Here is a 23,124-nt window from a genome sequence, read left to right on the forward strand (position 1 = left end):
CACAAATGAAAACCCAACAAGATTAAAGGTCGAAAAGTCACCTACAGAGGTCGCGCTGGCCAGCGGATGGCAGAGAAGGCTCGTGGAAAGGAAGAGGGGTTAGGTTTTCGCGGTGCTGTGAGTGATTTTATGAAGGGGGACGTCAGTTCTGGTACTAACCGACGTTAAGGGACGCCAGATTAGTAAAGAAACCGACGTTACGGGACGTCGGGCGCATGGGGAACATACGTCATGATGGGGGGACGTCGGGCGCGTCAGTAACCGGTGTTACGAGATGTCGGGTAATTACTGCACATACGTCAAATTGACGCTTTATTTACGAAACTGCCACCGATCATTTTTGACTTCTGTTTACTCTTCGACAGATGTTAACTGAATGACGTTATAGACTCTTTTTGTGTTAGTGAAAGCTTTGACCGGTCTTTCTTGTGAAATTCAATGGTTATATTATCTCTTTTATGATCTTCATGTTTTCTTAAATCCCACTTATGTACATTGTGACAATCAATTTGCCATTTACTTAGCTCATAATCGTATGTTTCATGAGTATACCAAATACATCGACATCGGTTGTCATCTAATTCATGAGAAAATTCAGCCAGATTTAATTCACTTGCTTCTTGTTTCTTCCTAAACCCATCTTGACGATGCCTTCAGCAAACCTCTTTCATCACACACCTTTGTAACATTCAACATTCCAACTTGAGGAGATATTACTCTATAATTTTCCTTATTTGTGATACAGTATAGTTGCACGTTATAATTTGTTTTTGTATCAATTTTTTTTATATAATTATATATTAGCGTTGTTTCTTCCATCTTTTTGTAATATAATGATAATTTTTATAAAATATGAGAACTAAGATCTTTAATATTTTGTTTAGCTTTCCAATGTTTCGTTCCTACTTCGCTTTGATATCTCTTTTAACATTTTAGCTGCAAAACTTATGAGTGGAGTGCAAATCTAAGCATAGAGAATTTACTTCATTTATGTTCTAAATCATTTTAGTATGGTGAGAGATTAAAATAGTTCCTTCTGATTTGGAATTGGTAATGTCAAATGTTTTTTTTTTTCATTCTAAATACGTCTAGTACTTTATTGATATATACGTGCTTTATGTGATAAGAATTACAACTTTATATATATATATATATATATATATATATATATATATATATATATATATATATATATATATATATATACTTTATGTGATAAGAATTACAACTTTATATATATATATATATATATATATATATATTCTAAACATTTATATGATTAATCAATAATATCTCTAATTAGATAAATTAAAAGGATTATCATTATATTCATTTTCTCTATTATAATTGAACTTATTTGTATGTATAAGGATTTAAATTACAATACATTATGTATTTATATTCTCCCATAGTACAATAAAAAAGTTAATCTTTTATATACTATTTTTCATTTTAATTTAAAAAATGCTGAAAATCGATTTGCCTTTTCTAATTGTATGCCAAAATTTGATTTGTTTTTTTATTATTGGAGGACATAAACACACAATATATTATAATTTAAACTATTAATATTTATAAATTAAATTTTAATTGTTAATTATAGTATAAAAATTTAATACCTAAATATAATCATTATTTTAATTTTTAATTTTAAAAAGTAAGGAGTTCAATTTACTCTGCCACTCTCTAATTGTGTCAAGGTTTCATTTTTTTTTGGTTGCTTTTGCCATTATTAATTCCTTCTCCTATTCTATCTTCTGTCTTTTCATAATCTCTTTGCTGTATTCAGTTTTTGTATTTGTTGAGTTAAAAACTTGTTAAGTTTGATAACTTGTGTTCAATTAATTGATTAAAAAGGATGGATGATGCTAAGAGTGTCTCTTATGAGTGTGAAGAAAGACAAACATTTGGAAGATGTAAGTAGTATTAAATTTTTGTTTTAAAAATATTGGTCTAAAAGATAAGTAAGATATATTGGCCTAAATACTCACTTTAATTTTTGTTATTTAAATACACAATGGCCTAAATTTTTTTTAGTTATTTAACTTACTTTTAAAAATTTCAATTTTTATGTAATAAAATAAAACTTCTTAAAAATTTTAACTATTTTTTTATTCAAATTATGAAAATATTCTTGATATATTTTTAATTTCAATAACAGGAAAAATGGAAAGAAAAATTTTTTAAATCAACATTGTAAAGACATTATTAATTTATATTATTTCTATTATATATATACATCAAAAAGAAACCAAATAGGATATTCACAAGTGTATACTGTATGAGAAAAAAAAGCATTTGCAATTTATAATATGAAAAATTAAAATATTAATTATTTTTTAACTTATTTATATTTATATTTTTTCTTTCTATCACATAATTAATCATAGTAAACTTTACGAAATATACAACCCTTTTATTTTTTGGACTACCCTCTAACTAGTCATTTTAACTCTCAAGGCATTCTCCTAGAGAAATTGTTTTCTTCATTCTGCATTGAATAAAAAAATCATGTTAAAATTCGACCAAAAAAATTAAAAATTTAAAAAGAAAAAAAAAAAAAAAAACATTTCATGTTACGGCGAATACAATATTATCGTTGAACAGAAACACCATTCAGAGTTTCACAAAAGTGGTCGCTAGCTTCTCCACAGCAAGAGAAGAAGCAGAGACATGAAAGCCCCTTCTTCGCTTTTCCTCAAAGGCCACATCTTCCCTTCCTCTATTTTTCTCCTAACAAACACCAAACGTAAGTAACGCTTCATTCCTTCAATTTTGTTTCGATTTGTTTCAGCTTTCATATCTTAATTGAGTCATTTTATGCTATAACTATATCTGCAATGAACTTGAATCTGTTATTTTGTTGGGTTAGTTTGTGTTAATACACTTTAAAGAGTGCTGTTTGCTATTGGGTACATTTTGCAGGGACACCTAATGTAAAACTGCACCCTATTTTGTACTTATGTAAAGCCATCCAAACTAACTCATATGAAATTTCCAATGGAAGCTATCATCCCACTGTGCAACACTCAACAGAAAAAAATACAATGGTATGTGCTTATGTAGTATGAGTATATTGCTTATGTCGTATGTGTATGTATGTATGTGTATATTCCACTTAATAGTGTATTTGTGGTAATTTGAAAGAAAGATTTGCTAGTTTTATTGTTTGAAGGAACTTTTGAATTGTAGGAGAAGCCATCTAGGAAAATTGAATCTATTGGAGCATTTCAAAAGTTGCCCATAGTGATGCCATCAATTGACATTCTTGGATCTGCACTGAGAAAGGCGAGGAAGGTTTCTCCAACGAAAGGTACTTGGCTGCAATTATGTTCTTCGTTTTCTGGTTGATAATTGTGTTTACATCTTAAACCCTATAGTTGACATTGACTTTTAGTTTGCTTAAACTTTAGGAATTGCCAACATTGCAAAAAGGGAGAAAAACAAGGGTGCAAAGCAACTTGATGCATTGATGAAAGTATGTTTTTTTACTTTTGAATATGTCATGCTCTGAGCTATAATTTGTATTTCAGTTTCTACTGTCCATTTTATAGGAAAAAGAATGTATCATAAGTTAACAGCGCAGCTCTTGTTAGGAAATTGCTGTCCCCTTAAGGACTTATGTGGAGAGTTTTCCTAACAAAACATACCTTCATCCTTATGAAAGATCTCTGATTGAGCTGACTCTTGGAGATGGATACTATGAAATGGTATGTTAGTAAAACAGCCTTGTAGTACTAGACGTGTTTTATAACTTCCATTAGTGCATCCCCTTTGTTATTGCATGACATATAATAGTCTTATCATTATTTATCATTCCCAAGGCTGCATGGATACATATTCTTGGATAATGGCTGCATTCATATAAATTGTTATTTTAGACTTTGTGTAATTTGTTTTAAATATTTTTTACAGGTGCTACAGAAGGTAGATGGTTTAAGGAAGAGAGTAGTATCTGTTGGAAAGGAACATGCTTCACTTTGTGCTAAGGTTTATTTAGTAATTTACATTTGATTTTGATCTATTTCCTTGCCGGGTAATTGTGTAGTTTTCATCATGCTGCTTGAAAGTATTATTTTAACTGATATTTATGAAGTCTTAGTACCAAAATTTGGAATATTTTATGGTAGGTCTTGATGTCAATACTAATTTGTTCTTGTTGAATGTTTGAAATCTTGTCTTCCCCAATGGCAAGAATTTATGCTATTTAACTTTTTCAGAAAAAGAGATTTTTAATATAATTTGTACGGTCTTCACTGCTTCATCCTTAAAGTTTGAAGCTTGCTTATGTCACTATCTGTACCATCATGTTAGCCTCAGCCTGTAACGTTTATGAATTGAATTCTTTCAGATGGTTCCAATGTCTCTTTACGTTATCATCTTGTTAAATTGGTGATTTCTCTATTTATCCTTTGCTTTGCTAACATGATTGATTTTATTTCATCTTGTAATAACAGTCTTCATCAAAGCGAGAAGCAGAGGAAAGGTTGAGTGAGGTGAGGTGTAGATCTTTTGAGGAATCATCTTCTTCCTAATTTTTCTGAAGATTTCAGTATGTGCCATGATTTTATGCAGGGTCTTAAGAAAATTGAAGAGGTTTTTGCTCAAGAAAGAAAAGTTGTTGATGATTTGTTAGGCATAGCCAAGGTATTCTGCATTTTCAGCAAATGACATGCTTCTTTCGTTTTGTCTGTGTTTTCTACAATCATACATATCAGGGTTCACAATTTGGGTGACCTGTGAAATTTAATATTGTTTTCTCAAATAATATTCTGTCAACTTAATTTTTATTATCCAGCTGATAATTATAAATGTTACAGACTCTCAGAGCAATGCCAGTAATCAATTTGGAAACGCCAACTCTCTGTCTTGTTGGAGCTCCTAATGTAGGCAAATCTTCTTTGGTCCATGTACTCTCTACCGGCAAGCCTGAGGTATGCAACTAAATGCTAGAATAATTCTTTGTTAAAATTGCATAAGGCTCTTTAAAAATCTGGGCTTGAATGGAATTGTTTATCCTACTAAGTATCCTATCCATGTTTCCAATAAATCTACATCTCTTTGAATTTCCTCCTTATTGGTGTGCCTAAAAGATTAAATATGCATGCGGTGATCAATCAGGATACAATCCCCTTGGTTATAATTGTAACTAAAGGATAAATATTTCTGTATTGTTACTTGGTTGATCCGTGACCATTTATAATGGTTATGTGCTAGTGGTTCAGAAATGTTCGAGTGCTTTATGTTATAGTTGTGCTTTTTCTTTCTCTTGTTCTTGAAGGAATGGTTTTTACTAGACTGTGAGGTAGCACTTTGTATATATAATTTACCTTGTTAACATATGTACAGTTAAAAGGATCCTAACTAATCATATGTACAGTGAAGTGATACTAAACTAAATTAAATCTTGACATATTTTTCTTCAAGCTTAAGTAAAACTTCTTGATTGCTGAGTATTTATAGATTCCACCACCCACTCTATTTCTCATTTGCTTTCTTCCTAAAATTTCAGATCTGTAACTATCCTTTCACAACAAGAGGAATTCTTATGGGTCATATTATTTTTAACATTCAGAAGTTTCAGGTTAGCAAATTTGTGACTTTTTATTTTCCTTTTTAGCATTCTTTTCTCATTGTGAACTGCATGTCATGCAAGTTTAATTGTATACCTTTCACGTCTGTAGGTTACAGATACTCCGGGCCTGCTGAGGAGGCATGATGGTAATTAAAATTTCATTTGTTTTATCAGTTTCCTAGTTTTACTGATTTTTCTTATTTGGTGAATGTTATGTCCAAAGTTTTTCGTGGGGAATTTTTTTTAGTCCATTGGTTTTAGGATCAGTTTTCCTAATAGGAGGGGTATGGTTATATTATAATACTATGGGTTATTGGAGGATCTTAGACCTCCTGTATCCACTAAGTTAGCTCCAATAAATCACAATTTGTGATTATGCATTAATTTTACTGTTGATTTTGTTTTCCTTTTTATTTAGTTAAGCACAATCGTTTCCACTTTTTAATTTGTTTCTCTTGTTTGGATGTTAAGAGGACAGGAATAATTTGGAAAAGTTGACTCTGGCTGTCCTTTCACACCTGCCAACAGCAGTTTTGTATGTCCATGACCTTTCGGGGGAGTGTGGGACCTCACCTTCCGATCAGGTGTGCTTCTTTGGCAACTGAATTATTAAAACTAAAAATAAGTGTGAAATATAAATCTTCTTTGAGGGTCTATGAAGATAGTTATCTGGTTCATTGCTTTCCAAATTAAAATGCAAGAAATACAATTTTCATTTAAGCGGTTGAATCATGTAGTTATCTAGTCTACATAGGTTTAACTTGGACTTGTGGCTCCATAAGATTTAGATGCCAATGAAAGACTTGTGTTTGTGTTCAATTTCAGTGATTCTTCATTCTAATGTATTGTGGGGCTATCAATTTTTGATTATTTATTTTCTAATTACTTCCGTGGAAACCTATGAAAGGTATATCTGATAGCTGTCAGAAATAAAACAATAACGAAATTAGAGATGATGAAGCAATTGGGATGGTCTCAAGTGAGGATGCTTGATGTTCTAGGCTGCTCTTATTGTATCTGCTCCTATCGTTTTTTGATTTGTGCATACACTGTAAAGGGAACCTTCTTTGAGAAAGTTCCCTTGTTAATGAGCTTTAGTCTAAGTTATTGGACTCTTGTGCATTACAAAAAAAGGGTTCATTAAACCTTAACTTGGATGCATCACATGAGATTCTGTTGCTCTCGGTTCAATCATATAAAACTAGTTGGTCCCTACAACAATCCTTTCAAATTGTGGAGAGAGATTTTGGACTGTCGGAAAAATATCGCCAACCTATTAAGATCTTTAGGGGCAAATATTTAGCCTGTCATGCTAGTTAAAAGTGGTTCCAAATTCAAGAGAGGATTGGATTGAGTTCATAAAATGTTTCCAAAAACAATTTACAATTTTTATCTTTGAAGAATTATTGTTAAAGCTATTTAATGTCTTTAAACTTAAAGGACTCGATAAATGATCAAGAGTACCAACACATCCACGCTGACAGTATTTAAGATTGCAATGTGAAGTATATACACTGGAAAATGGATAAGATAGGGTATGGAATGGGAGCTGGAGATATATTTCAGTTCAGCTACTTCTACCCAGATAACTATAGGTGCAATTTTTATTTTCACAGCTCAACATGTGTTTGTTTTCTTGGACGGTGTTACATGCAGTATAGATGAAAAATAGCCATTTGAGGTAGTTGGGAAATGAAAAAACTAGCCATTATAAGCTAAAAAAGCCCACTGTATAGGGTTGATGGGCATCTGTTCTTGGTCTGTTCCTTGTGTATTAAGTGCTGCTTCCTTGCACTCTTGCTTGTGTAGAGCCGTGCTTACTCTAGATTGGGGTAGAAAATTAAACAGTTCAAAAGGTTGGTCCTAACACGATGCTATTATTCTCAAATTGTGTGCCACATTGCTGGCTTATGGTTGTCTATGTGTAACTGTGTACTTCAGCTTAGCGGAGAAACCTTGCCGTCCCATTGGGTAATTGTTGGCAAATCGGAATTTATCTGTATAATTAATCTGAAAATTTTTACACAAAGAAAGACAAAAAGCTTTTTGGTTATAACTTTTGGCTATTACATTCAATTGATGACTGTTGGTTATGCAGTTTTCAATATACAAAGAACTCAGAGAAAGGTTCACTGGACATTTATGGCTTGATGTCGTGTCAAAATGTGATCTGTTGAAGACTTCTCCTGTGGTCTATGCAACAGATGAGCCTCTTCCCTCACAACCCGAGCTTGAGAACTACCGGAAATCAGGTCCTGATGGAGCTATTAATGTATCTGTGAAAACAGAAGAAGGGCTACATGAGGTGAGGAAAATCTATTCTCATTTTAATATTTTGACTAGAATCTCTAATATGATGGGTGTATGTTAGAAGAAAGCTACACAGTTAGCTAAAAAATGACTACATTGTTAGAATCGCGCAGCAGAATGATCGCGTGTGGACAAAAACTAAGAAGGAGGTGTGGTTTAATTAATAAAAATTAAGACTTTAAATTTTTTTCCTCAAAATTTACTATTTAAATGAAAGATTCAATTCTTTAAAAGTAAGTGCATTTTTAATAAAGAGGGTAGGGAAGAAGATGAACACAAGTATTTATACTGGTTCGGATTGAAAGATTCTACGTCCAGTTGTTAATCTCTTAAACAAAGTGATTAACTAAATCACTAAAATAAACACAATACAATCAAATAAGAGAGTAAGGATTTTGAGAACACCTCTCTTGAAGTATTTCCTAGCCACAACAACACTCAATCCCGCAAGAACCTACTTGGTGAAAGTTATTGCTCTACTCACACTAAGTTTTTCAATGCTTCCTTTCTTAAAAACACTCAAACAGTTCTATAGCAATCACAACACTCAACTTCTGATGCTCAGAAAGGTATTTTCGATAGTGGAAAAGAGTTCTATAAATAGAGGTTCGAAAATTAGGTCAAGAAACTGAAAAAACAAGTTCCAACTGCAAGTGATAATCGATTATTTTCAGAGCAATTTCTAAATACAATATTTTTCGTTGATAATCAATTATCCATTGAGATAATCGATTATTACAGAAACATTTCTGAAAACTAAAGAAAACTTAGTATAATCGATTATCATGATAATTGATTATCACGGTGTATTTTGCAAAAATAAAATGTTCCCAAAATGATTAAGTGCTGACTGCAGTTTCATGACGTTTCTAAGCTTACTTAAACTACAAAATATAATAAGAACTTATTACAAGAGGCTTTAAACAATAATTAAATATTCTTCCAATATTTGCTTTGTGGTTCCTTGCAATTTTCATCATCAAAACCTTTGCAACTCAACTCCTCTTGTTTTGCCAGCACACATCGAAGCTGGTTTATGGAATTCTTTACTTGTGAAACTATAAAAACTTATGATATTATTCTAGATGTGCCCAAAGTCTTGCAGAATCTCAGCCTAGTAAATCATAACCTCTTTTTTCCCTAATAAATCACTCTTTTACGAACAGAAAACTTCTAATGATAGCCATAGTGCCACTCTTTGTGCTCCATCCCGTTTTTCAGTACTATATATATATATATATATATATATATATATATATATATATATATATATATATATATTCTTTTTGAACTAAACTTATGTGTCTTGATGGATTTCAATGAAACTATTTAACTGAAATCTAACTGTACTATGTATTCTGGTAAAGGCAGTTACTGTCAGTTAAGAGTTCCCTATTTATAGGTAACAGAGAAAGAGTTATTGATGAATAAGAGTTGTGTTTTTATGTTGTGTAGTTGAAGCAGAGAGTGCATGAACTGCTTAATTTACAGATGGCCAAGATAATAGATACAAGCAACAAGCAGGAGAAGTGAAAAGTGCCACTCCAGTAAGGTTGAAATCCTAATTTGTGATGGAACTTCCTGGTGAAATAGGTATTCTGAAACCTTCATGAGTCTGAATATCTGCTAAAATAATTATGCAGCTATGTGGCCAGTCTAAGCATGAAGAGAAGCAAAGGCTTCATTACTGCTCTTCAAGCAATTGAGCATTGTACAGTATTTGAGTGGTAGGCTAAGCCTAGGAATTTTCCAGAAAATGTTTGCTCACCTATTAGCTTTGTTGGGAAGATCATGTTCCCATATTGAACCTTCTTGAAGAAACAAGAAATGGTTGTTTATCAACTTTCGAGTCTTTTGGTTCTTATTGGCTGTAAGCATGATGCATCTTAACATTTTAAGTCCATGTTGTTAGAAGTCATCATAAATTGGTTAATGTTAAAATCTGAGTTGATAGTAACTTAGATATATTATAATGTATTGATATATTCATAATACTTATTCTTATTTATACTAACCATAATTCTAACTAGTTAGGAAACAAATCATAGGATTAAGAAATATGGTAATTTATCCTAAAGATAAAGAGGAAATAGAGAAACAAATCATAAAACTGTGTTTCTCATGTATACAGAAAGTTGTTTTATTAGAAATAAAAAAATGAAATTTATGTTTGGCTAGTACATAAAGAATGACCACATTGAAGCTTGTTTATGCAATTCTTTACTTGTGTTTTGGCATCCATATAATTTTTGTTTGAGAAGGGTTTTGAGCCAGCTTCTAGTTTTTTACTAAATGAAAAACTTGTTTGATCTTAATAAGAGTGTTTGATAAACAAACTTTTTCATTAGCTTGCAATGTGTTGAGATGTTACTAGAAGCAATATTATTTAAAGCATTATTAACCTCTAATAATTTATTTTTTTATCCTTAAGCTATTTATTGAATTTCCCTTTTAACATTTTTTATTTTGTATTTCATATGTTTATATATACACACATATATCGTTATTCATTATTGAAAATTTTACATCATTTTAAATTTCGTTGAAAATATTTTAAAATATAGCCTAAGATTAATAATAGAATACGTAATAGTAAATACTTAATCGAAATATATATATATATATATATATATATATATATATATATATATATATTGTTTTGTAAATAAAAGGTTGTAAAAGTTAAAAATTAGGTTTAATTATCCTTTTGGTCCCTCTATTTATCATGAAATTTCATTTTGGTCCTCACGTTTTTCGTTGTCTCAATTTGGTCCTCATTTTTTTAAAAATGACTCAATTTGGTCCTCACCGTTAACTTTGACCAGACGGTGTTAAAGTCAATGCCACGTGTCAATTTCTGGTTTTTTTGAATTTTTTTCATATTTTTTGATTTTTTTTTTGAATTTTGAATTTTTTTTTTGAATTTTTTTTCTTTTTGACGTGTCAGTTCACAATTTTGCCATGTGTCAAAGTGACTCAATTTGGTCTCTATATTTGTTTTTAGTTTCAATTTAGTCCCAATTTTTGTAAAAGTGAAGCAATATTGTCCCTCCTTAGATTGAGACTCAATTTAATCTTTGTATACAACTTATGATGATATTCTTAATAAAATTGACATTTTTATTAAATATTTATAGAAATATTTTTAAATAATTTTTTTATAGTTTTATTATTAAACAAAGTTAAATCCCAAACTTAATTTCAAAAATTAACAATTTTGTCATCATATATAAAGGCATCAAGTGTATCATATTATACAAACTTGGTAAAGATTAAAAATCAAAATTTGTAAGAATATCACCATAAAATTTATAAAAAAGTAAATTTAGTGTCAATTTGAGGAAGGACAATATTGCTTCACTTTTACAAAATTTGGGACTAAATTGAAACTAAAAACAAATATAGGGACCAAATTGAGTCACTTTGACACGTGGCAAAACTGTGAAGTGACACGTGTCAAAAATTTAAAAAATTCAAAAAAAAAATAAAAAAAATAAAAAAAAATTCAAAAAAAAATATTAAAAAAATATTAAAAAATTAAAAAAAACCAGAAATTGACACGTGGTGTTGACTTTAACACCGTCTGGTCAAAGTTAACAGTGAGGACCAAATTGAGTCATTTTTAAGAAAATGAGGACCAAATTGAGACAACGAAAAACGTGAGGACCAAAATGAAATTTCATGACAAATAGAGGGACCAAAAGGGTAATTAAACCTAAAAATTATTATGCCTCTTTTTCTATTTTATATTTATAAGCTACTTTAATTAGATGTCAAAATTGGGTTGTGGCTTGTGGGCTACTTGTCAGCCCATCAAAACTTACAAGCTGAGTTGGAAGTTTCGACATGCCAGCCTGTCTAATTTGCCTAAAAATCCAAATTTGTGGGTCAGTTTGTCTTTAGTATGTTTTGGTTTTTATTTTTTATTTTTTAAAATTAAAATAAAAATAATTAAAAAATTAAAATTTTTATATAATATGTTTGTAAATATGCAAATATGAAATACTATTATAATTAAAATTATTAATACTTATAAATTAAGTTTCAATTATTAGTTATAATAGAATAATTTAATATATATGTAAATGTAATAATTATTTTAACTTATTCAATTAAAATATTAATTAATCAATTAAAATTTTAAAAAATATGTATATTATTAAATATGTTTTAAATATTTAGTTATAAGTATATATATAAATAACTTTTAGAAAAATTAAAAAAAATAGAAAAAAAGTTGTGAACCAATTCGCTTGTCTATCCTGTGACGAGACAGGTTACAAGTTCTTATCTGTTTTTTTGAGATAGGCTAACCCAATCTGACTCATTTTTGACATGTCAAGAATGATTAAGATGAAAATGGGTCAGGTTATCCTTTTGTCACCCCCTAACTTTAAAAGACAACTTTACTAAATACTTGATTGCTAAACTTTCACAATTTGATAAAATTCTAAACGATTTGATCAATAAAATTTTGTCATACCCAAGCAACGCAATTTTGATAAGATGCTCTATACTTTTTTCATAGCAAAAACGAAATTGTTTTGATTATATAACATTTTCATAAGTACGATAATCAAATCAAACAATCAAACAGCAAGTGTAATCTTCATAAAACCATGTAATTGTTAAATTTCAGAACTCTGCACTATATACAACTTCAAAGAAAGCTCACAATAAACAATACTAAAAAATAACTATTTTTTGAATTTTTAAATTTACTAAAGAGTCATCAACATTTAAATATTTCCATGAAGATTCTAATAGATTACACTCCTTTGAGATTATGTGTCGAATTTCGTGTTGTCACTACAAGAAAGAAAAATTCAATATGAAAGGTATTTTATTCATAACAATTTGAATGCTATTAAGAGAAGGAACTAATTAAAAGGCTATTGACCTACACTATAACTTAGTTACTCTATTTTCAAGACCCTATATATAGAAGTCAATCTGTGTAGATTCAACTCATGCTCTTACAAGCAGTGGCGGAACTTGACCAAAAATTCTAGGGGGGCCAAATTATATTTGTTATATATAAATTATTTTTTTAATTAAAAAAAATTAATTTCTTTTAATTAAAAAAAATCAATTTCTTTACATTATTTTTTTATTCAAAATAAACACTCATGACAATAGAATCTAAACAATATAACAATGGATAATTTTCTAGACACATTTGATATGGATCCCATTTTAGATAAGTCTTTCGTACCTCATCAATTTAATTTGGTGGGTATTGCCAAATTTGAAGACGCTTTCCCGGATCACGTTCTAAAGTATTTTCAAATTCATTATATGTAACTTTAGGAACCTTAGAGAGTTGTTTTTCGTTTTCTTCAATATTTGGATTCTCATGAAGTTTCTCAATTTTAGATACGTACATGCATTTTTTTCATCTTCATCACAAGCCTTCCTCTTGAAAAAAGAATCAATTCTTTTACTCTTTATCATAATTTTTCTAATATAAAATTTTCACCTCTCACCTATTTACAAAAAGATAAAAATTATGAATAATTAAATCTTAAAAGCAAGACTCAATATTTTAAGAAAATTAATAACGTCTAAATGATTAGCTTCCCTTACCTTAGAGTATATTCCTAATCTTGTTCTTCCCTTACACAACTTCAAAACCTAAAATAGCTCTATCTACACAAAGAAGAGTTTGATCAACAATTAAAACATGATTTTATGATCTCTAACAGATAGACATATGCCTAGAGCGTAGAAAAGCCACATACAAGAGAGAAACATATTACTTCAAAAATAAAAAGGAAAAGATGAACTTACTCAAAAGAAGAAATTGTTCAGTCCAAAATGTTCCTTAACTCTTCAATTTTGTCGTAGTGCAATTTGATTTTGAAAATAATAAGAAATTGATGGTGAAAATTGAGATGAAAATAAAATGGGAGAAAGAAATGAAGGCACGAAAGAGAGAAACCAAATAAAAAAATTTTAAAAATTATATTAGAAAAAAAAACATAATTTTTAAATTTTAAAAAAGATTTTTCAAACTAAATTAATATAAATAAGATAATAATATATAAATAAGTAATAATATATAAATATATTTTTTTAAATATATAAAAAATAAAATAAAATAAAAATCAATTAATATAAATAAAATAATAATTTATAAAAATTATTTTTTAAATATATAGAAAAAAAAATTAAAAAAAAAATGGTTGGGGGAGCCGTGGCTCCCCCCTGTCACTTGGTACGTCCGCCACTGCTTACAAGAACTTCCAATGCATTATGGTTGCTATATAGTTACTATAGGAAAAGTCTAACATCTAGGATTTTGATTAAGTGCTGAAAAATGTAAAAACATGGTCATGTTTTGTCTAAAAGACAATCTGATAAAAGAATAATAGATCATGTAAGACGTAAGTGTTTCTTTTGACAAATGATACAATATTATGTAATTTTAGTTTATGTATAGTAAAACGTGAAAGCTTTCACATGATAAGACACGTAAAAGTAAACTAACCTTATATAACACTATATATATATATATATATATATATATATATTTACTCTATGATTGTAGGAAATGTATATTAATTCAATCTCATAAAGAGATTTTGTTTGCTAAAGGACAAGAAACTTCTTAAGATCTCTCAAAACAATAGTTAAAGCTTATTTTTCTTCACCAAATTCCTAAGTAAAGTATTGTCAATTTTGGAAGAATTGTCACCTTCATGTGAGAATGCTACTTAAGCCAATTCAAGGAAATGCACACTAGCCATGAAGAAGAAAAACACATCTAGTATGGAGACTTTGACAAAATGAAGAAAGAACATTTTTGAGATCCAGTTGAGGGTCTATAAATTATCAAAGAAGTGCACTGGTTCGATTGTAGCACAACAAGATTGTATCCATAGAGATTTGGTTTGATAAAACACTAATCTATAATCTATTCAAGTTTGCAATAATAAAGTGATAAAGGTTTGATAGTTTCAAATATGTTTAAAAAAAAAGTGGTGAGTCAGCTTGTCAGGGCGGGACGGGTTGCAGTATCCAACTCTTTTTATTGTGACGGACCAATCCGACGTGACTGTTTTTGACAAACCAAAGACGAGACAAGAAAAAAACAGACAGGACTGGCCTGTTTTGACACCTAAAGAGAATTGGTGTCAAATACTATATATAAAATGGTGTATGTAATAATCGTACAAATATGACTACTAATTTATAAATAAATACAATTTAATTAAACCGTAAAAACAAAATAAATCCAAAGCGAAACCCATATCATTTATCATAATATTAAATTCAAAGTAGGACCCACGCCATGTATCTCAACATCAAATTCAAAGCGAGAGCATGCAACTCATATGCCATAAGTCGTAATAGAAAAAGATAATAAAAACACTACATTTTCCATCCAACTCCTATTTCACATCTATTGAATAATATTTTACTTAAAATATAAAATAATTTAAAATGAATCACAAAAAAATTAAAATAATATACTTTTTTATTAAGTGTGAGGGTAAGAAAATTGGTTAATGGTCAAAGCAAGGGACATATGTGCATGACCATAAACTGCATCTGAGTAACGGCTTCTTCAACATCGTGCTTTGAAATTGGGATTTGGAGAGCAGAAAATGATCACGTCCCAAAACTATTTTTTTACTCTTCTACTTTCTTAATATTTACACTCAAACGCAATAACCATTTTTCTTCCGACACTTAAATAGAGGAAAATAAGCTCAGGGGAATATGAAAATGATCTTAAAATGTGTTTGGATAGAGTATTTTAATGAAGTAAGAATTTAGATTTCTTTGTAATAAAATATTTTGTTTGGATATAAAAATTAAAAAGCATTTCAAATACAACCATTTTTTCTGAGGGATTTCAATTAGCTAAATTAGTAAAAATTTAAATACCCTCACAATAGGTAGAATTTGAAATTCTTCTCACTCAACCTCACATTCTAGACTCTTTGGTAGGCCCGATGACACAAACGGGACCGACGATTCAGACGGGTCCAACGATCCGAATGGACTCCACTATCCAGACGGGTCCGACGACCCGAATGGGCTCCACGATCCAGACGAGTCCGACGACCCGAATGGGCTCCACGATCCAGACAGGTACGACGACCCAGATGGGCCCGACGACCCAAACGGGTCCGACGACCCAAACGGGTCCAACGATCCGAATGGACTCGACGATCCAAACAAGTCCGACGACCCAGACGGGCCCGACAACTCAGACGAATTGTTAAAATTAAATTTTATCTCACAATAAATTCAATTTTTTTTCCAAACAAGAAATTGAAATGTAAAGTATTTTAATTTCCTTATCCAAACAAGTTATTTAAAAAATGAATGGAATTTAATTGCAAGCAATTCAAATGCAAAACATTTTAATTTCTAAGCATTGTTGAAATACTGTATCCAAACACAAGGTTAACCTAAAATCTCTCTGAGGTCTGAGGTTAAAAATAATTAAAAACAAAGCAATAATAGGACCAACAGAAAGGGACAATTTTCCAACGGACCTATATTTAAATTATTGCCAATCTTTAATTTTGTGAATAGACCTCTTTACTATAAATGTAAGAAATTTCTTTTCCAGTCAACCGAAAATATAATTGTATTTGTGCATGTATTGGTAGATTGCCTACAGTAATTTGACTTTCTGATAGCCGAATTCTAAGTAGGTATTTTAGTTTCTTTTATTTAGACAAATGTACAGACAAAAATAAAATATAAACATTTTTAATATAAATTTTAGAAATTTTTAAATTGAAAAAGTATAGAATATTTTTAAAAAAGTTTTATTAAAAAATATAAAATTTTGATAGTTTGATATAAATTTGAAACTAAAAATATATTTCATTTAATATTTATAAATAAGTTAGGTGTAATATCCCATTTAATAAATGAACTTGATTAAATGAGATATCACATACAATATAATATAAAGAGCCACACAGCGAAATATATCTGTGTTAACCATTACAATCATCCAAAATATACTACAAGAGTAACTAAGGCACACCACGATGCCATGAACAGAATAAGAACACAAGTTTGACAATTATCCAAAAATACATGCTCATATAGCAAGATAGTACATAGGCCACAGTGCCTTAAAGAAATACTTGGAGCAAGGGAATCCCACCCAAGATTAGCTACGCGACGGAGTTTCCATCACCCTGATGACCACTAGAGGTTCCCACATCTGCTCACATCAATAAATTGATGATCATCGCAAAAGGAGAAAACCACACACAAGGTAAACACAGACAAACAGAAAGGGTAAGCTAGAGTAAAAAGGTTTTATCATACAACTAAACATGCAATTTAAAAGTCAAGAATACATATCAATCATCAAAGCATGTGATAGCAAACGAGCAAGACTCTAAGACTCAATTATCCGGATACATATAATCAGTCAGATTTACTGAATGTTTGCACTTGTGGTGGCCTCTACTACTCTACAGAGTTATTGCCAATAGGTTTCACCCTACCACGCACAAGATTAGCCTTCAAACATCTAATAACTCTCACCATAATAATAACCCTCTTATGTTTAACTTAAACCTTCATAACTCTTCCCCTCACCCCACCAAAACACCTTTTACTCTTCTCGCCATTCATTCTTCCTCCACATAGGTTTCCACAAAAACCATTGCTGGATTCAACACTTTCTTACTCACCTACACATGGGAAGACACTCTTGTTGCTACGAACAGAAGTTACGAAAAGGCCTTTGGTCTCCAGAGGAAGATGAGAAGATTCTGGATTACATCACCAAACATGGTCATGGATGTTGGAGCTTAGTCCCCAAACTTGCTGGTATATATATATATATATATATATATATATATATATACTATATTGTTTCATTGATGCAACGTGCACAATGAAGGAGTGGAGTTACTTCATTCTAATCTTAATTCTGCATGCCAGGTCTGCAGAGGTGTGGGAAGAGTTGTAGGTTGAGGTGGATAAATTACCTCAGGCCTGGTTTGAAGAGAGCAGCATTCTCACAAGAGAAGGAGAACATGATCATTGAACTCCATGCAGTTCTTGGAAACAGGTAGTTCAGTAATATAGTTAAATATCTTTCTCTTTCTTTTTTAACGTACAATTATTTCTTTTGACTTTTGATCTTGTACATGTAATGTTTTACTGTTTCTTTTCTCATGGTGACTGCTATATAAGGTGGTATATCTTTTCAAAGATATTTTCACCCAGTGCAACTTACGTGATACTTCTTCTCTCTCAAAAAGTAGAGGAAAAAAACATAACAAAGTTAGTTTCTGCCATGTTTTAGTTCATCTATTTGTTTTAGTGTTCAACTACCTAAATGCCCCTGTGTCCAATGCTCAAAGTTGTGGTTTTCTTTTCTCTAGCTAATTGAATTACAATATCAGGGTATCACTTGGTCAAATATACAGGGTTGAATATGATCCAAAACAATACCTATGGGAAAAGGAATTCACCCTTGCAAGAAGAACATGCCAACGACAAGATTTGGAGGCATGTATGGACAATTTTTTTAGATTCAACTACTAGTATGGCCTCCAAGAATGTGAGTGATTAGGCATGTTCAGAAGAACTCTTTAGCGTGTTCATATTATTGGGCTTTATTTTTGTGTTGTATGTGGTTGGGATGTAACCGTGGATTCAAATATTCAACCACAAAGATATTTGGTTCAACAAATCAGGGACCACGATTTTCAACTGAGAAGAAATTGAATAAAAAATAAAGAAGTATTTAACAACCCCAAACCAAACCCATTTCTTCAACCAAAGAAACAAACAAAATAATCCAACTTCATCCCCATCTTCATGTACAAGTTTTCATGTCCTTCACCATACCATCACCATGGATCTATTTTTAAAACTAGGCCACAAAACAATCCCAACTACCGTGACCTTCTGTCAACTACTTCACTATACAGTGGCATTTTAACCAGTCACTTAGTAGCAGAATTTGGCTTTGTAGCTGCCATGATAGAGAATATAAAACTCTTATATCCACTTACATGTAGTGATTGTTTACCAAACTATTAATTTGCTCTTAGTCTATTTGTCAAGTATTACTAAACAATCTATGTTTTATTCTTTCAGAGGAGAAATAATTTAATTTTAGACAGTGAATTACTTGCAATGTTTTCCCCAGTCACATTTCATCTGCTAAGAGTAATCAATAATTTAAATCTAACTCCATCAAGCATGAGAGTGGGAAATATCAAATTTTCATTATTCACTAGCAAGAAGACTTAAAGCATAAGGTTTTAATACCTCTTTAGAAGATACAATATGCTCTATGGCCTCTTAGATGCTGAACTCTTACAACGCTTCAGATATGTACAATAACATCTGATTTTATAGTTCATGTACCTGTAAAACAGAATTTACCCATATAGCTCACTTTCACTGTCAAAAAACGAGATACATAATTCATCATTATCACATATACATGCAGACTTATGTAACAGAAGAAGGATATCTATATGTGTAATAAAATGACTTGTACTTGAACTAGTTCTACAAGATAATGGTCCATGGGATGCAGGATGCACTTCCACGGAATGCAGGATCCAAAGCAAACAAAGTGCATCAGGTTAGTTAAATTATCCACTTTCAAAGTTATTCATAAAGGCAAGATCAACCATTATCCTTTCTAAAATCTTATGATGATCCTTAACACATAGTGCTTTTGGAGGATTTTAGAAATTTTGTATTGAACTTTTAATTTGCAAAAGTTTCCTACTATCCACTTAGCCACCTCTACTTATAGCACTAAAATATATAACATCACCTTCTTTTCCAACTCTCACCACCACATGACTACAATGCTTTCTGCAGATTACAACGTTACTTCCCCCTTTCACTAACTTTTACATTGTTAAAAGATACCAAAAAAGTTAACCTATAAAATTACAACAAGAATTATTGTGTAAAGGATTAGAATATGTCTACGAGAGAGTTACACAAAAAAGAAATACAATTAAACCATAACTAGAAATGAAAATCAAAGAAAACGTGAGAAAACCTACCTATGAAAATTGTAGAACCTCTGAAATGGCAGAACACTAGAACCTGTAAAAAATAAAATAGCAATTAACAGTAGAACCATTTCAATAACATGTGAAAATCACAATAATAATGTGAATCATGGAAAGAGCATATGAGAGGGGAGAGAGAGCAAAAAGAGAAAATGAAAGTGCAAACAAAAACCTAAAAGAGAGTGAACCACTGAGATCAAAATTCAAACCTATGTGCCAGGAGCGAAAGACTGAGAAAAATGTTGCCAAGAGCAAAGGAGAAAGCAAAATGCGTAAGATTGTTGTTAGGTAGTGAGAAAAATACTGTGTCGTGGTCGTGTGAAGTAGTTGAAGAAGAAAGATGGACAACGTTTGACAAATGTGAGAGGAAGAATGTCTTATAATTTGAAAAATGGATCTTTATAAAATTAGTTTGCTGCAAATTAATTTTATTTATTATAAAATTACTTTCATATTTTTTAAAATAAATATTATCATAAAAATAAAACACATTTTCTTTAATTTGATAACAATACTTAATTTAATTATTAAAAAATAAATCATAATAAGTATAATTACTTTAGAATAATTTTATATAACAAAATTCACGTGAATTAATTGTGGAAGGCTTTTTTTAAAAGAAAATAATCTACATGTATTTTTTTAATAAACAATTTTTAAGGAATATTACATATATTTTCATAGAAATAAATTAGCAAAAAATATTATAAGTAATAATTGTATACATTTTATGGAGTTTGAAAGAAACCTAGACTATTTTCTAGAGGTTTAAAACTAAATCTGTGTAATTTAACAAAGATTTTAAAAACCTATACTACTTTTTAGAGGTTTAACACTAAACCTTTGTAATTTAAGGGATGTTTTAAAAACCTATACTATTTTTTAGAGGTTTAAAGTTAAACCTTTGTAATTTAACGGAGGTTTTGAAAACCTACACTATTTTATAGAGGTTTAACACTAAAGCTTTGGAATTTAACAGAGATTTTAAAAACCTCAGTTAAGTTAATCTATTGCTAAGGTTATATTAACCTTCACTAAATAACCCCCGTTAAATGCAATTTTTTTTGTAGTGTGTGAAACGTTTTAGAAAGAACTAAAGAAGGATTTGACATAATTACAAATTTAATTAAACAAACACTAGAGGTGTCAAAATGGATTTAGCTAGATTAGGTTGAAAAAAATTCAATTTTTTCAAAACTGGATTGAACTAAACCCGGCTCACTTAACCCACGAATTAAACGGGTTTGAGCCAGGTTGAAGGTGGGTTGACCCACTTAACCCACCAACATTTTTTTACAATTTTTTTAATTATTTTAATAATTATTTACTATTCCTAATCATATAGGTTCAAAATTTCATATTTTTGAATGCTAGAATGTTGCTCAATAATATTTGAATAGTTTGAATGTGTAATTAATTTGATTGTCAAGTTATATACATCGATACTTTAATCTTTAACTATAATCTTTATAGTAAATTATTCAAGCAACCGTCTTATAACTTTTTTTGTCTAAATTACCATGAAAAAAATTGTAGTTTTTTTATTTATATTTTGTTGAATAACATGACAGAAAATGTGTAATATTAGTCATGTTTTCTTGAACTGTATGGACACTTTCTTGGAAACAATTTATCATATATTGGTGGTGAGCATGATGAAGACATTGATTCTTGATTTTACTATGATTGTCATGTTATAGGTTGCTTAAAAAATTATTTAAATATTTGAATACTTAAAAATAAATTAATAAATTAATATTTTTATGTGGGTTGGTGAGTCAACCCACTTAATCCACCAACTCGTGGTGTCTTGAGCCGGGTTGCAAAATTTTTGGCTTCTCATAAAGTGAGCCGGGTTGGGTTCACTCATTTTCAACCTAGCTCGTGGTGAACCAACTCATGTGATCCAGGTTGGCTCATTTTGACATGTCTAACAAACAAATTACAATATTTGTGTATATCTTCTAAAGCTTCTTAATCAATATAGGTCCAGGTTTTGAGGTCATCATATTTTTTATAAGGGTTGGTGGACGTATATTTGTTGTTTGGGTGAACATTTCAACGTTACGCCAAGTGTGGGGATGTACCACGATTGGGTTTAGATATTGATTTTTTTTCCAACGATTGATCATTTGTGCAACACCATTATAATATTTGATATCAACCGTATCATGCACAAGGTGGTTATTAACTACCATTACGGGATGACAATAGTTGATTTCAGTAACTCTCTTGCGATCTCCACAATCTATTTTTTAGGTTTTTTTTCTTCTAATAATTCATTAAACGTGCAAGTGTGTCAGATTGACATGGTCGCAAGGGTGTCTGATGTGAATGTGAAATCGTAATCACATTGACTTTCCATGATGGTTGCCCTTTAAAGAGGTCCTCCGAAATAAACTATTGCTGGTGAACACGGAATGAGGTTTGGATATGTGGAAGAGGGTAAGGGAGTTGGATTTAGAAGAGAAAATATTTCTTCAGTAGACCTTGTAAAGGTAACATACAATTCAATGATTGTGTTAATAGGAAATTGAGACTTACAAATGATCATTTCTAAGACATCACGATGTGTTGCTTTTTTAGCTGCATTATATGTAATGGCTCTTCATTCATTCATTGTGGGTCTTCGGAAGTACAACCTGTTAATGGTTGCGTTAGTTGGAACTTGTAAGTTATGCACGTTTTTTCCTTAAGAAGGTTGAATGTGCAATTGTATGGGATATGAAAGAGTTTCAAACTTTCACATTGAAACTGCACACCATCTTCAAGTTCTGTGATTTTCTCATTTGCAAATAAGGTTAGGAGATAGGAATTTGAATAATTCTCATCCTTGTTGAGGCCAAAGTACTACATGTCAAAGTTTTCCATGTATTAATGTTAAGATAGAGAATGGAATGGTTGAGTTTATTAGCCAAAGTAACAATATGCTAGTTTGTGGTTGAAATATGTTTTGAAAAAATAATAAGTAAAATTGGAAGAACTAGACATGTTCAATTTTATCCATTTATAATTCAAAATTTTCTATTTCATATCCTAAATTGACAAGTAAGATGAATTATAGGAAACTGCTTATTTAATGCAAAAACATAATTTTGTGTTGTAACAAGAAATATTACAACTAGATAATTACAAAAAAAAAACAAATCTTCATGTGGGTCGTCCTGTAGGCTCATAAGCCAGGACTTATGTTGGGTAAGCCAA

The 23,124-nt window shown here is 30.5% G+C and overlaps 2 protein-coding genes across 3 annotated transcripts; both read left to right on the forward strand.

Moving 5' to 3' along the window:
• The first annotated feature begins 2,598 nt into the window (after positions 1-2,598).
• Positions 2,599-9,727, forward strand: LOC114183386 (nucleolar GTP-binding protein 1). Of its 2 annotated transcripts, XM_028070395.1 has the most exons (15): positions 2,599-2,749; positions 2,926-3,050; positions 3,193-3,313; positions 3,414-3,478; positions 3,597-3,710; positions 3,916-3,990; positions 4,458-4,496; positions 4,576-4,647; positions 4,821-4,934; positions 5,513-5,584; positions 5,685-5,721; positions 6,047-6,159; positions 7,674-7,880; positions 9,341-9,437; positions 9,529-9,727. In XM_028070395.1, the coding sequence occupies exons 1-14, from the start codon at positions 2,674-2,676 to the stop codon at positions 9,416-9,418; spliced, it is 1,308 nt and encodes a 435-aa protein (XP_027926196.1). In that variant the 5' UTR covers positions 2,599-2,673; the 3' UTR covers positions 9,419-9,437; positions 9,529-9,727. The 2 variants fall into 2 exon arrangements, with proteins under 2 accessions (XP_027926196.1, XP_027926194.1); XM_028070393.1 differs by having other exon boundaries at positions 9,341-9,727.
• A 7,838-nt stretch (positions 9,728-17,565) lies between these two features.
• On the forward strand, positions 17,566-17,946 carry LOC114183482 (transcription factor MYB86-like). The gene is made up of 2 exons (XM_028070511.1): positions 17,566-17,698; positions 17,813-17,946. The coding sequence occupies exons 1-2, from the start codon at positions 17,566-17,568 to the stop codon at positions 17,944-17,946; spliced, it is 267 nt and encodes an 88-aa protein (XP_027926312.1).
• The last annotated feature ends 5,178 nt before the right edge of the window (positions 17,947-23,124 follow it).

Source organism: Vigna unguiculata, chromosome 5, assembly GCF_004118075.2.
Source record: "Vigna unguiculata cultivar IT97K-499-35 chromosome 5, ASM411807v1, whole genome shotgun sequence".
NCBI classification, from domain to species: domain Eukaryota; kingdom Viridiplantae; phylum Streptophyta; class Magnoliopsida; order Fabales; family Fabaceae; genus Vigna; species Vigna unguiculata.